General features: G+C 39.3%; 1 protein-coding gene across 4 annotated transcripts in view; it reads right to left on the bottom strand.

Moving 5' to 3' along the window:
• COL4A5 (collagen type IV alpha 5 chain) overlaps positions 1-13,020 on the bottom strand; it is a 73,184-nt gene that overhangs the window by 19,220 nt on the left and 40,944 nt on the right. For all 4 annotated transcript variants that reach the window (XM_015860476.1, XM_015860475.1, XM_015860474.1 and 1 more), the window contains exons 22-34: positions 11,943-12,035; positions 11,352-11,422; positions 10,959-11,150; positions 10,382-10,550; positions 9,588-9,680; positions 9,385-9,489; positions 8,693-8,790; positions 8,272-8,422; positions 7,885-7,998; positions 3,871-4,038; positions 3,029-3,118; positions 2,379-2,528; positions 1,009-1,107 (exon numbers count right to left, since the gene is read on the bottom strand). In XM_015860476.1, coding sequence (XP_015715962.1) covers positions 1,009-1,107; positions 2,379-2,528; positions 3,029-3,118; positions 3,871-4,038; positions 7,885-7,998; positions 8,272-8,422; positions 8,693-8,790; positions 9,385-9,489; positions 9,588-9,680; positions 10,382-10,550; positions 10,959-11,150; positions 11,352-11,422; positions 11,943-12,035 — 1,593 coding nt within the window. The remainder of the gene's footprint in view (positions 1-1,008; positions 1,108-2,378; positions 2,529-3,028; positions 3,119-3,870; positions 4,039-7,884; positions 7,999-8,271; positions 8,423-8,692; positions 8,791-9,384; positions 9,490-9,587; positions 9,681-10,381; positions 10,551-10,958; positions 11,151-11,351; positions 11,423-11,942; positions 12,036-13,020) is intronic.

Raw genomic sequence — 13,020 nt, forward strand, 5'->3', positions numbered from 1 at the left:
TGTTTAAGAGCCATTTGGATGCGGTGCTCAGAGATATGGTTTAGCAGAGGGTTGTTAGAGTTAGGGTACTATGGTTAGGCTGAGGTTGGACTTGATGATCTTTGAGGTCTTTTTCAACCTGAGTAATTCTATGACTCTATGATTCAAGCTTCTTGTACAAACTTTTTCCCCATCTGTAGAGAAAATTTAAACTTCTACAGTTCTTTGCCAAGATCTGATTAGGACAATTTCTTCTTTGTTCTGGAGATTAGTGTGATTAAATGGGTCAAATTTCAGCCTAAGATTTAGTAGCTATCTGAAAGTACCACTGTGACTTGGTCTCTTGTGAACTCTGCAGAATGAACACATTATCTTTCTCTCATCTGCAATACGTAGTAGCTTTTATTAGAAAGTTAAATGTGACCTACAGTGTTCTAACTAGCATGAGTCCTGGATGGTTAAAATATTCCCAAAGCCCAACAAGATATTTAGAGCAAGACCTACATCAGACAGTGAGCAAAGATCCCAGATTTCAGATAATTTGCTGTAGCTGTAGGAAGAAGTGCAGCAAAACAGAATTTGTTTTCTTGATTCTCAGAATTCTTGAAAGCAAAGATGTGAAATCCAGACAGCTTTCACATTACACTCAATTGGCCATCCGAAAAGAGCAAGTATAACAATAAATAATGTAAGATTTAAACAAACAAAACAAAAAAGCGAGTCCTGATGGCAAATCCTGCTGTCATTTTGGTTACTCAAGCAATTAGAACTTCTCCAGTCATCCCAAAGGCAGTCCTCATCTTCAGTGAAATTAACTTAAAAGTGTTATTGGCTCTGTTCAGAGGAAAAAGCTCAAAGCACTTTGCTGGGATAATAATTTTCAACAGCCCTAAACTGTGCAGCAGTTTTAAAGTGTAAATCCTTAGGCTTTCCTTAGATATGCCTGTATTAACATCCCAATCCCATGACATAAAAACGCACGATTATTTTACATAACAAAACTATCCACCTGAAGTCTTGCTTACTTACCTGGCAACCCTGGTGCGCCTGGTGGACCACTAAGTCCTGGTGGACCTGGGTCACCTGGGAGACCTTGATAACCTTTCTGCCCTGACAAACCAGGAACACCTTAAAGAAAAATTATACATTGAATTATTATCATTAGGATTATTACTGTATATTAGCTTTTATATTAAAGTATAGGATGTTCACATGTATGAATGAAAATCCAAATAGGGATTTTTCTTCAGTAGACATAATTCCCCCTATGTCTGACCAAGAGAAGTATCACAGGATAAAGAAACATTGCTTCTGAAAAGTTTTAAATGACCACAGAATGAAAACAATATGCTGCAAGTAGAACAAAAAGTTAACTTTTCAACTAATGTCAGTACACTTCACCTAGAAGGGACTCTTTCTGGATTAGCAGGCTCTAAGCTAACCTCTCCATATTCATTCAGATTATATGTGTTTAATTACATCAGTACACTCAAAGCACTTAAGAGTTAAGCTGTTATAATAAGTAATGCAGGTATTTTGGCAGGTTTTTACAACTACTATGTGGTTACTATCCCATACAGTAAGCATGTGTTGCCATACAGGCATACTTCAGTCTGCTTTCTACAGCTCTCGCTTAACAGAGAAAAAAGTACAAAAGGAAGTGTCTTAGGAGCTTACCCAGGCTTCACAGAAATTAATACAACAGACAAATTAGCACATAGTGGCTGGCATTCCGGTTCTCTCTAGGGTCTCTCTATTTTTACACTTCTCAAGACTAAATTTGAGTTCAAAGACGACATCAGAGACATCAGAACACTTGTGGGGGGTGAAAAAGGGGGAGCAGAAACACAAACAAACAAGAGAGAAAACAGACTGGAGTGAACTGAGAAAACCTTCAAGGCTTCCAGCTTCTTGAGATGACACACAGAGATGACATTTTGCTGAGCTGAGGGTAAGCTTACAGAGACACCCAAAGGGAGAATTTGGAGGCGACGCATGAGCAGATGACCTGTGCAATTCCATCCTACAAAGCAAAATCCCAAGGGCCTGAGAGACAGCAGCAATACAGCTAGCACAGCAGCCATGACAACTATTTCTCATCATGCTTAAGAATAACAACAGAAGACTGAATCCTAACCCTGGTAAGAGCACCTTAGTGCTATAACAGTGTAGTAGTAAACCAAATAATGTAACAGTTAATAAGCAATGACACTGCACACCAACCGCATACAGTACCTTTGTCATAGAACACCTTTAATTAGAAAGCTTAAAATAAGAGAACCTGTCTCAAATTTCCTATTCTGAGTTTAATTTTTTTGTAAGAAAGAATGAATTCTAAGGTCACTATTATCTACAGGGGCCAAGCCACCTCCCCAGAATCCACAAACACAATTCTATACCTGGAATACCCGGCTCGCCTTTTTCTCCTTTTGCTCCTAGCTGTTTTGGATCAACTTTTCCAGGTGGACCTGGGAGGCCTGCTTCACCTTTGACACCTTTCTGTCCTACTGGTCCAGGAGGCCCTGGTGGGCCAGGCAATCCATTGTTACCTGTAGTAGGTAAAGGCAACAAAAGAAAACAACACAATCCATGAGGTCAGCTAATATATTTCCTTTTCTTACATAGGTTAACATACAAAGTTTGAATTCATTGAATGATCAGTCAGATTATGAAAAGTTCTCTACAGCAACTGAAACAAATCTGAGTAAATGGGCTGCACAGGGGATGTCTGTGCTGTGTAAGAAGGCAGTCTCTCAGCTCAGAGGAAACAGCTGTCTGTATGACTCACACTGAGAGAGCCCTACTTGGGTCCCATCAATCCAAGGATAGCATTTTAAAAGTAGGTAACATTTCATGACAACAATTAAAGAAGACTGACAATGCTACGGCTTAAAACTGGAAAGCAGTTATGAACATCAGAACTGTCAAGATAACACACATGGACTCTAGTAATTAATTTGCGACATTAGCATTACAAAATCACTTTCCACACAGGACATGGAAAGCTGTATTCTGCATTCTCTTCATGGTAGGATAAAACAAACAGTACCTTTCAAGCCAGGAAGGCCACTTCTTCCAGGAGTCCCTGGAGGCCCTGGAGGCCCAGGTGCTCCCATGACGCCCATCTCACCTTTGGCACCTAAACATATTGAATCACCATTGTCATTCCAAATAAGAAGCCAAAACTCATCAGTACCTAACATTAACTTGCCCATATCTTTATGGTATTAATGAGCACATGCATATAAAGCCTGAACTATGTTTTATGGAAATCACAAACACTTGATTCTTCATTGAATAGAAGAACACTTGAAAATGTTACCAGTTTTTCCACAGTTAAGTCCTAGGAAGAAAATTTGCAGTGCATTGTTCAGTACAGTGCATATTTAGAACTCCAATAAGTTCATTTCTATGGTTTCAAAAAAATACTTGCTGGAAAGTAAACTCAAATGTACTGAAAGCCAAGAAGACCATTACAAGTACACTGCTTTAAAAAACTTTTATGTGCCCCCCCATGCAGAAACAGAAACCCTCAAAACTTGGGATTTCTGGATCCAGCATTCTAAATTACTTCCTTAAAAACACACACACACAAACCCTAAATTGCAGCAGTACTGGAAAAGAAACTAGAAAGTTTTTATAATGAAAATGATTATTTTCACTTTTGAAAGCTATAGAAGAATAACATGGAGAATACTGTATCATGCTAAAGGGAAGAGTGAAGTGGTGAGAAGGAGTTTAATGCAATAACACTATGAAATGTAATACTTAACATGTATCCAACTTTAAACAAATAGGATAAACACTGAGGCTCCCTAAGCCAAGCAGAAAAAAATATCCACCTGTAACTACAGTTTGGCCTTTGTCCATAGGTAAAAAATGTGAACTTACCTGGAAATCCAGGTATTCCATCCCGGCCAGGTGGTCCTGGTGAACCCTGAGGGCCCGGTAGGCCAGGGGGACCTGGATATCCTGGGGTTCCTTGGTCACCTGGAGGACCAGGAACATCGAAGCCTGGAGGACCTGGATCTCCTTTCTCTCCTGGTACACCCTGCAACCCTAAGACAATATTAAGATACAATCTTTTAGCAAAAACACAAGGCAAGGCTGAGATCTGTGCATCTCTGGGCATTGAACTGGAGCAACAGACAAGTTTTATCCAAAATACATTCTCAGCACTGGTGAAAACCCACAAATTCTTTTAAAGCCACATATTTTTAATGACTTCCAGGCACTAAAGGCCTTACTTCCCTGAAGACTTTCCTGAAGAGATATATTACTAAAATTTTAACAAACTGTAGCAAATATTTATGGAAAGGAACACCTTTCTTCAATAACCACTTAATTCTGATTAATAAAATGAATATTTGAGATTGATTAGATTGGTTTGTATTTTATCATTATCATAAAGAGGTTCTCAGAGGTATATTTCCATTAATGACTCCATTTTATAACATTCTAAGAAAATAGGTGAATATTTTTGAAGGATAGCAAAATTGTGCACTGCATTACATTTCTCTGAGTGAAAAATATGAATTGTCGGACTATGTTCAACACTGTTTAATGCTAACAATTCTGAGCTTGAGGCACTGCTGAAGCAAGCAGACAGTTTGTTTCCCTCCAGTGCTCTGTATCAGAGATGGTACATACTCTTGAAAGGCAAAAATCGTCTGTTCTTAAATCCAAAGCTAAGAATAAGCTTTGGTAAAGAAACCACAGTATCTGGGGACTCTGAGGTTCTATAAGCCAATGAGTTAAAGCTCATCAGGAAGTTGAGACAGGTAGCAGTAAGGAGTTGTTAATAGTCATTAAGTTAGGAAACAAAATGAAGCACATACAAGTTAGAGGGGAAATAAAAATAAAGCAAACAAAATCCCAAACAGATCTAAGTACAAAGAATACAACACTAACATGGTTAAAAGAACCCAGACTGAAAGGAAATCTGGGGGTCTTGCTCAAAGTGTAGCCAATACCATATGCAGAAACAAGAAACAATGTGAGGCATTTTCAAATACTGATGACATTGTTTAAAAAACTGCATTGTCCCCAGTCTCCATGTCTATCCTTCTCTTCACACCTGAGAGGAACATGATGTATTTGAACTCTTACCTGAAACTGTCTTACTAGATACTGGCTTGGGCAGGCACCTTTTGAACATCAGACCGCATCCTATCTGACAGTTTTTGTATCTAGCAAATCCCTTCAAATAGGGATTTTCAAAAGATACTTCTACTTTATAACAAATACAGGAAAAAACAAACAAACACAAATCAAAACACTCAATATCTGATTCTGTGTTTTTTTCCACTGTTTCATTTTTTAAATTTACATCCTTACACTTGCCACGATGGTTTACTGCACTTTACATGCCCTCACATAGAGTACTGAGATGATGAAAACGTCATGCCAAAAGCTCACTAATACAACGCAGTATTACTCCAACCAGACAGGGACCCCCCTCAGCTGCAGGAGCAAGCTTAAGAACGATGTTGTGATGTGCATATTTCATGCTAAAAAGGCAGATCATGTTTCCTTGATTGTGTAGGCTGCAGACATCCATTTGTTAATTATAAGCATGCTCTCTATTGGCGGTTGCTTACCACTGTATTAAACTATGTCATGTGCCTGGAATTGCTTACTTTGCAGACAAAAAACAATACCAGAGGACAGATAGGGATTGTGCATGTTCTATCAGTAAGCTGGACATAAAAAAAGATGACCAAAACTGACAAAGTAACTTTTAACCTAGTAATACAACAAACTCAGTATCCAGGATGGTAAAGATACTTTGCAAATATAAATACAAATCAGATTTCTAGTTCTCAAAAGTCTGAGCACGTCATAATTAGAATAATACAAACAATGAAATAAATTCTGGACTAATCTGCTACACATTCAAATAAAAAAACCAAAACCATCCAAAACATGGTGAGTTATTGCAAACTGTTTGAAGAAAGGATGGTGCAGAGAAAGGAAAATCTTCCAAACCGCCTGTAAAACAGGGCCCCAAAAACATTACCCTAACACTGCATCAAGTAAAAGAATCAAGACAGACTTGGAAGACAATGAAACAAGGGACAAGGTATAGGAATGTAAGGCACAAAACAGAGAAATAGCACTGCTAGAGGGTATAGCACGAATTTCTCAAATAGGGAATCAACCATGCAACTAGATTTCAGAGGAATCACACCATTAGAAGCCACAGTAATAGGTCAGTACAAATAGGAAGAGTAAGAACATAACCACTGTAGTACATCAGCCCCACTAGTAATTCTGGATTCATCAAAACTGATATTTTGCAGAATACCATGATCACACAAAATCAAATTCTGGCCAGTACCTGAAGAGATGTTACAGGGAGAGCAAACAACATGCATTGGACAAAACATGCAAACCTATACTAACATCACCCCCCAGCAATGTATACTTGAGTTGCCTTCTGCTTTGGCTTAGCCTGAAGCGCATTTGTAGGTTCAGGAGAAGTAGTGTTGAGCACAGTAAGCCAGGCAGAGGACATATCTGACAGCTCAGGTCTGTGCACCTTGTTCAGACCTCTTTCTGTCCCTAGCTCTTCAACATTCAATGCATTTAAGACCTGCTGGTGCAACAACCATATATTCCTTTCCCAACTGAGAAAATAGTCAAAAAATGTACTTGAGGTTCATATCAACAGAGAATGTTCTAACTGTGGTGACTGTCATGCACTTGCAACATCAGGGGTTGGTGCACATCAAAACCACACACTGAGTGCAGGAATAAAGGAACCTCTCTAAATAAGCTCTGTGAGTAGAATTCATGCATGTGTATCTTTGTGTTTGGAGACAGAACAAATTTATATCTTCATCAATCAGCAGTCATTTTAGACAAAGTGCAATCACATCCCCTTTAGACATAGACATTCTGATTATCACTATCTTTAGATCTTACTTTGTTAATCTACTTTAAACCTATTAGGACTTATGAAACTTGCAGACCTTACAGATGTGAGAGAAGGAATCAGAACACTCTAAACTCAGAAGTTTCTGTAAGAGGAATTCTAAAGTTGTTTTCAAGGTGTACTTATGGCCAAATGGAAGTGTATGACCTTTCCCATGGACAGGCTTTTGTCAACACAGGACTCTGCTACAAAATAATGAACAAGTTAGATGAGAATACTCGTTCTTTCTTCCTGTGCATTAACTGAGTTAAACTGTGCTTCAGCTTCCACTGTAATAAAAAGTGCCTAATCGCATAAGGGAGAACCTCAATCTCTTGACTTTGCACTCACTATTTAAGCAGAGGATAACTAGCACTGTATAGAGGATTTAGTTAGTTTACTTTCTTTCCAAACACATAAATTTGTAGATAATAATGTAAAGAACCAATTTAAAAATATCTCTCACCCAGTGAATTTGGAATACAGAGATTGGTAAGATAGGAAACTGTCTGGGAATTTAAGAACCATCTTGCTATTTGAAAGCAACATAATAACAGCACAACACAGGCATCTAAAGGCAGCTTTCCTCCTTCTGTGACCCCAGTCCTCTACACTGACATTGTGCTACCTTCTGTCTTGTCCCAGAGCATAAATACTGTAAAACTCCTTTACAGAGGCAGTAAGTAAATGTTGCATAATCAGTAAGCAACATTTCCTAGAATGTGCTGAGGCAGAGAAAAAAATGTAGGTTTTTTACAACCTACTAAGCTCTCTGCATCATGAAAACAGCAAGTTTGAATATACTTCTGATTCCAGTAAAAATCACTGTGCACCAAGTTTTGCCCACTTCACTGGCAAGATAGACAAGCCAACAGATGTGAAATTACTTTATCTATTTATCTATCTGTTCAGGGGGACCTTGCATGTTCCATATACCTGCTTGAAGTATGTCAGAAATAACCTGAGGATACAATTCATATGCATTTTACCTGGTGGGCCAACAGGACCTGGTGGTCCTGGAGGTCCGGGTGGCCCTTGGCCTCCAATGCCAGGGATGCCTGGTGGGCCTGGAAGTCCTGGTGGTCCACTTGGTCCAGGGTCACCTGAAAGAACATTCTTGCTTAGTTAAGTAGTAAAATCAATTCAGAGATTTTTGCTTTCAGATGCAGAGTAGTGCCTGCATATTGTTTCTGAAATCTTGTTTTTGCAAACAAAATAAACATGGATCAGATCAAGTTGGTACCTACTCTCTTTCTTACTTGCCTTTCGAGAATACAAGTTTCCATTTAGATTCTGAAGTAACTGCCATAAGATTCCTATTGCATTAACAGTTTTTAAGCTCAAAAGAGAACAGAAAAGGGGAGGCTTCTCTATACCTTTGGGTCCTGGAGTTCCATCAAAACCCGCCCGTCCTGGAAGACCAGGGTTTCCTGGGAAGCCAGGATCACCTTTAGGTCCTTGAACTCCTTTTATGCCTGGTGGTCCTGGGGGTCCAGGTGGTCCTGGAACCCCAAATCCACGATCCCCCTGTGACAAATTTAAATCAACAGATTTTAAAAAGAAGGTTTCTGAGTTCAGCCTCTCCTGAGAAATGCGAGAGCAGTAAAGAAAAAACACACATCATCTCAAGAATTCAGTTTCTTTTTGTCTACGCTCATTCAAGCTTCAAGCAGAGAATGTGACTGACCCACCATGAAAAGCTAAGAATGAGAGCTGAGAACCTTTCTACCTATCAACTTCACAGATGGAAAAGAACATTCAATAAAAAAGCTTTATATTACATAACCAAGAACAGACCTTCTGGCCTGGGAAACCAGGTGGTCCAGGAGGTCCATCTAGGCCAGGGCGACCTGGAGTTCCTGGAGCTCCGGGTGGGCCTGGAGTCCCTGGGAAACCTATACACGACATAATGGTTAGTGAGCAGAGGAAAAGATATCAGAGAGCATCAGAACATCTTGTCCAAAAATGATCAAGTAACTTGAAAAGTGATTTCTGAAAAGTAGTTCTGTGTTAGCTCAAGGATACTCAGGAGGTACGCTTTTGTCTGAGATTGCTTTGAGCATGCAGTCTTTTCCACAGAGGACCTCAGAGACTCTGCTCAGAGGAGGGCATTCGCCTTGCTGTGTGTGCTAAAAACAACTATGAACAGTTCACATCTGAAACAACAGAATCTTGAAAGAGCATTTGGAGATCATTTATCAATAGCTCAGTCTTTCACAATTTCTCAAAGCTTGTTCCATTTGCTTTGCATCCTTGGATTAGTGAAAAATGTAAGCTACCACAAAGTAGCAGTACAGCAAACAGAGGAATGAGAGCCTAGCAAACAGGTTTTTTGCTGATATTGCTGTAAGTCTAAAGATGTATAAATTCCAAACGATCTCTATAAAAGGATTATAGAGATACAAATTAACTATGAATAAGTGAAGAGGCACAATCCTCAATGTCTCCTCTTTCAGATGTTAAGTACAGCAACATGGTTGCAAACACACCTTTTGGGCCTGGTGGACCTGGAAGTCCAATGCCAGGAATACCTGGCTCTCCCTTTGCACCTGGGATGCCTGATAAGCCACGCTGACCTGGCTGACCAGGATCCCCTGTAAAAAGAAGAAAGCCAAATTAGTTATCAAGAATCAGTCACAAAGAAAACAAACTGCTCTTGGAATTCCACAGACTAGTAAAGCTGATACTTTACCTGGAAGACCTGGGTCACCATTTCTTCCTGGAGGACCAGGAGGACCAGGAACTCCTGGTTCTGTAATAGTCTGACCAGGGTCACCTTTTGGACCTGAGACAAGAAAGAGGAAATTTGTATCAGTCAATGGAATTTTTTTCTCCGCATTTATTTGAGTAGAAAGAAAAGTTGCTAGCCACATCCCAAGCTTACAAAGAACGTAAACACCACAAAGACTTTACCCATTGGGCTATCCGGCCCCGAGCTCCATACAGCCGTTATAGGCTTAGAAGCATTGTTTAGGTAGAAGTTTTCTGTAAGATCATTTTTCAGCTTCCTCCAAGGTACCGTGACATCATAGTATCATCATATCATAGTCTCGTGTGGGTTGGAAGGGACCTTAGAGATCAATGAATAGTATTTTCCATAGCTAACTTCAGTACAACTTGCTTAGGATCTGTGCAGCTGACAATGCAGTAACAAAAGCAAACCCTTGTTTCTAAAAGCAGTTGTGGTCACACCATAATTAAGCATAAGCCAGATGGAAGATACAGTTCATTTCTACTAAAGCAAGTTAAGAAGTAGAAGCTTCTCTAGAGGTCAGAGTAGAAGGGAAAGTCATATTCCTATAGTAACCAAAAATTTCAACTGAGTTTGCAATTCTGTGGTGACCTTCAGTAAGGGAGCGTACAAATGCTAGGTCTCACAATGCCTCTGAGAAAAGATTAAACGCAGCATTGTGCTCTTAGATCTACCCAGAGCGCATGGATAAAAACTTACAGCTTTTGTTCAAGAACACACAGAGTCTAACTCACCAGGAACTCCAGGAGGCCCTGGACGACCTGATACACCCTGGATGCCTTTTTCACCAGGTGAACCTTGTGGACCAAAACCAGGAGGTCCAGGAAGTCCTTTGTCTCCAGGAAGACCTGGTATTCCTGGGTCACCTGGAATTCCCATTTCTCCTTTGAATGCAACACTGCCCTGAAAATAGGAACAGAAGTATAAAAGAAGAGGAACATGTGAAGTATTTAATTTCTTCTGTTTTGAAACTATTTGACAATTTTCATCCTTCCAACCTGCATGGCATTAGCTGTCAGCATCTTATTAACATGGTAAAGGTGAGGTTTAAACCTGTCTAATTAATTCTTCATGGAATATAGGTAAAATACAGAGAACGATGGAAAGGATGAACTGATATGACCCAAGAGAAGAGGCACTGACAGGCGGCAGGAACTACTCAGTGTATCATCACTAGATTAGCATCTACTAAAGATAATTACTGAGTTAATTACATTAAGAAAAACCTACATTTGTCAGTCCTCTTATCTGCACTATCCCAAATGCATTCAAAACATGCGTCCAATCAAGACATCATAAAATGGAACTCACAGGTTCCCCTTTAGGGCCAGGCAGACCTGGCAGTCCATCTCGTCCAGGAGTACCATCTATTCCAGGAAGACCTGGAGGTCCAGGGAAGCCAGGGTCTCCTTTGTCACCTTTCATCCTTGGTGAAGCCAAGACATCCCCGGGATCTCCTTTAGGACCAGGTCTCCCAGGCACACCTGGTGGCCCTGGGAATCCCTGAGGGAAAACAAATAAACAACTTCTTTGTCCTTTCACGTCCTGACTGAGGTTGGCACAACATAGGAATCATGCATTCAAACTAGCTAAGACACACACAAAAAAGTATTCATATAAGACAAGAATTTGTACACAGATCTACCAAACATAAGACAAAGGGGATGTTCTGTTTTCCCAGCAAAACATAACAGCGCCACTTACTGGTGGCCCTACAAGGCCAGTTAATCCTGGAAGCCCCTTTTCACCTTTTGGCCCAGGAAAACCAGGAGAACCTGAGTAGTGCAAGAAAAGATTAAAAAAAAAACCAAAAACATTAAAATATAGAAGCTGTAAATACAAAACATGCTGTTTGCACAAGATAATAGACTAAGCTGTTTAAAATCAGGCAAGGTTTATTAAATGAGAGCTTGATTTTACTTGGCCATAAAAATGTTCCACTTAAAAAGCTCCATCTCTTCAGAAACAGCAAGTAGCAGATTCTTTTTTCTCTTTCAGCTAAATCTACTGCAAACCCTATACCTTCAAGAGACGGAATGCTTGTAAGCCTTATCTTTGATCAGAAAATTATTATTTTTGAAACACTAGATTTTCAAAAATGAGTGCTTATTTTACAAATATGCAGCCTGTTCCCTTCAAACAGTATCTAGCTGGGCAAGACAACAAGTAGGTGGACACAAGCCACCTATATATCTGAGATTGTGCATCTGAATTTGAACACAATACACAAATACTCAAATCTGAAGGGGGCACAGTGGAAAATATTTTGCAAAATAATGAAGACTACAACCTTACCTGGACTACCTGGAGGTCCCGGTGGTCCTCTCTCACCTGGAGGCCCAGATATTCCTGTTCCTATACAATTGAAGCATGTGTCTCCTTGATCACCTACAAAGAGTTGCATTAGAAAAGAATACTTGAGCATCAGATCTCAGAAAATACTAAAAATTCTTTATACCAATCTGTAACATCAGGCCTAAAATGACAATTTGGTGTAATGATTTGATAACTTAAATATCAGAAAGCTTCCCTGATGAAGGCCAAAATGAAGCTTTTTGGTCACCAAGAATCATACATGTAATGTGTATGGTTGGAACATATTTAGGATAGTGTAGTATGAATTAAATAAATAAACAAAAGCTTACAAAAAAAGCCAAGAATAAAACGGAACTTTTTTCTTGGAAATTAGTCACCTTCTACAGTACATTCGTGACACTTCAACCTAAAATTCTAAAACACATATACCAAAATCCTTATCTTCAATTAAGATCCAAGAGGGTAACATCAATACTGGGAATGTTTGGTAGACTCAACAATGCACTAAACATATATCTAATTAAAGAAAAAGTATTTTTTCCACAAAGTTTAGAAATTTCATTCATGTACAGACCATTCTATGACATTCACCACTGTATTATCTAAAGATTTCATCAAGGTTAATTAATTGATCCTTACAATGTATGAATGGAGTGCAAAATTAAGTGAGATGCTGAAAGTCATCTAAGATGTCCATGGTTGAGCCAGGAAAAAATTCTCACTTACCTATATCAGCATCCTCATTGCAAGGTTGTCTTTTTGGAGACAAGGATACACATTAAAGATGTGGCAACTGTTATAAATATTTTGAGATTCTATCTATCTGGAAGGTACTTTAAAATCCAAAACTACATTTTACATTAATGATTACCCATGCTAGGCTCACATGCAAAGTGGTTACACCCTCAGTCACTTGGAGATTCCTGTGCTCTCACGCCTAGAGAGGCTATCTTAAGCCCTAACAAAATAGACTTCTTACACAGTAACATGAAACATCTACAGCCAACCCTGCCAGGAAGAGGCACTGTTTACCCTTATTTAATGCAAGCTTTATATT

Source organism: Coturnix japonica, chromosome 4 (assembly GCF_001577835.2).
Source record: "Coturnix japonica isolate 7356 chromosome 4, Coturnix japonica 2.1, whole genome shotgun sequence".
Classification (NCBI taxonomy): Eukaryota; Metazoa; Chordata; class Aves; order Galliformes; family Phasianidae; genus Coturnix; species Coturnix japonica.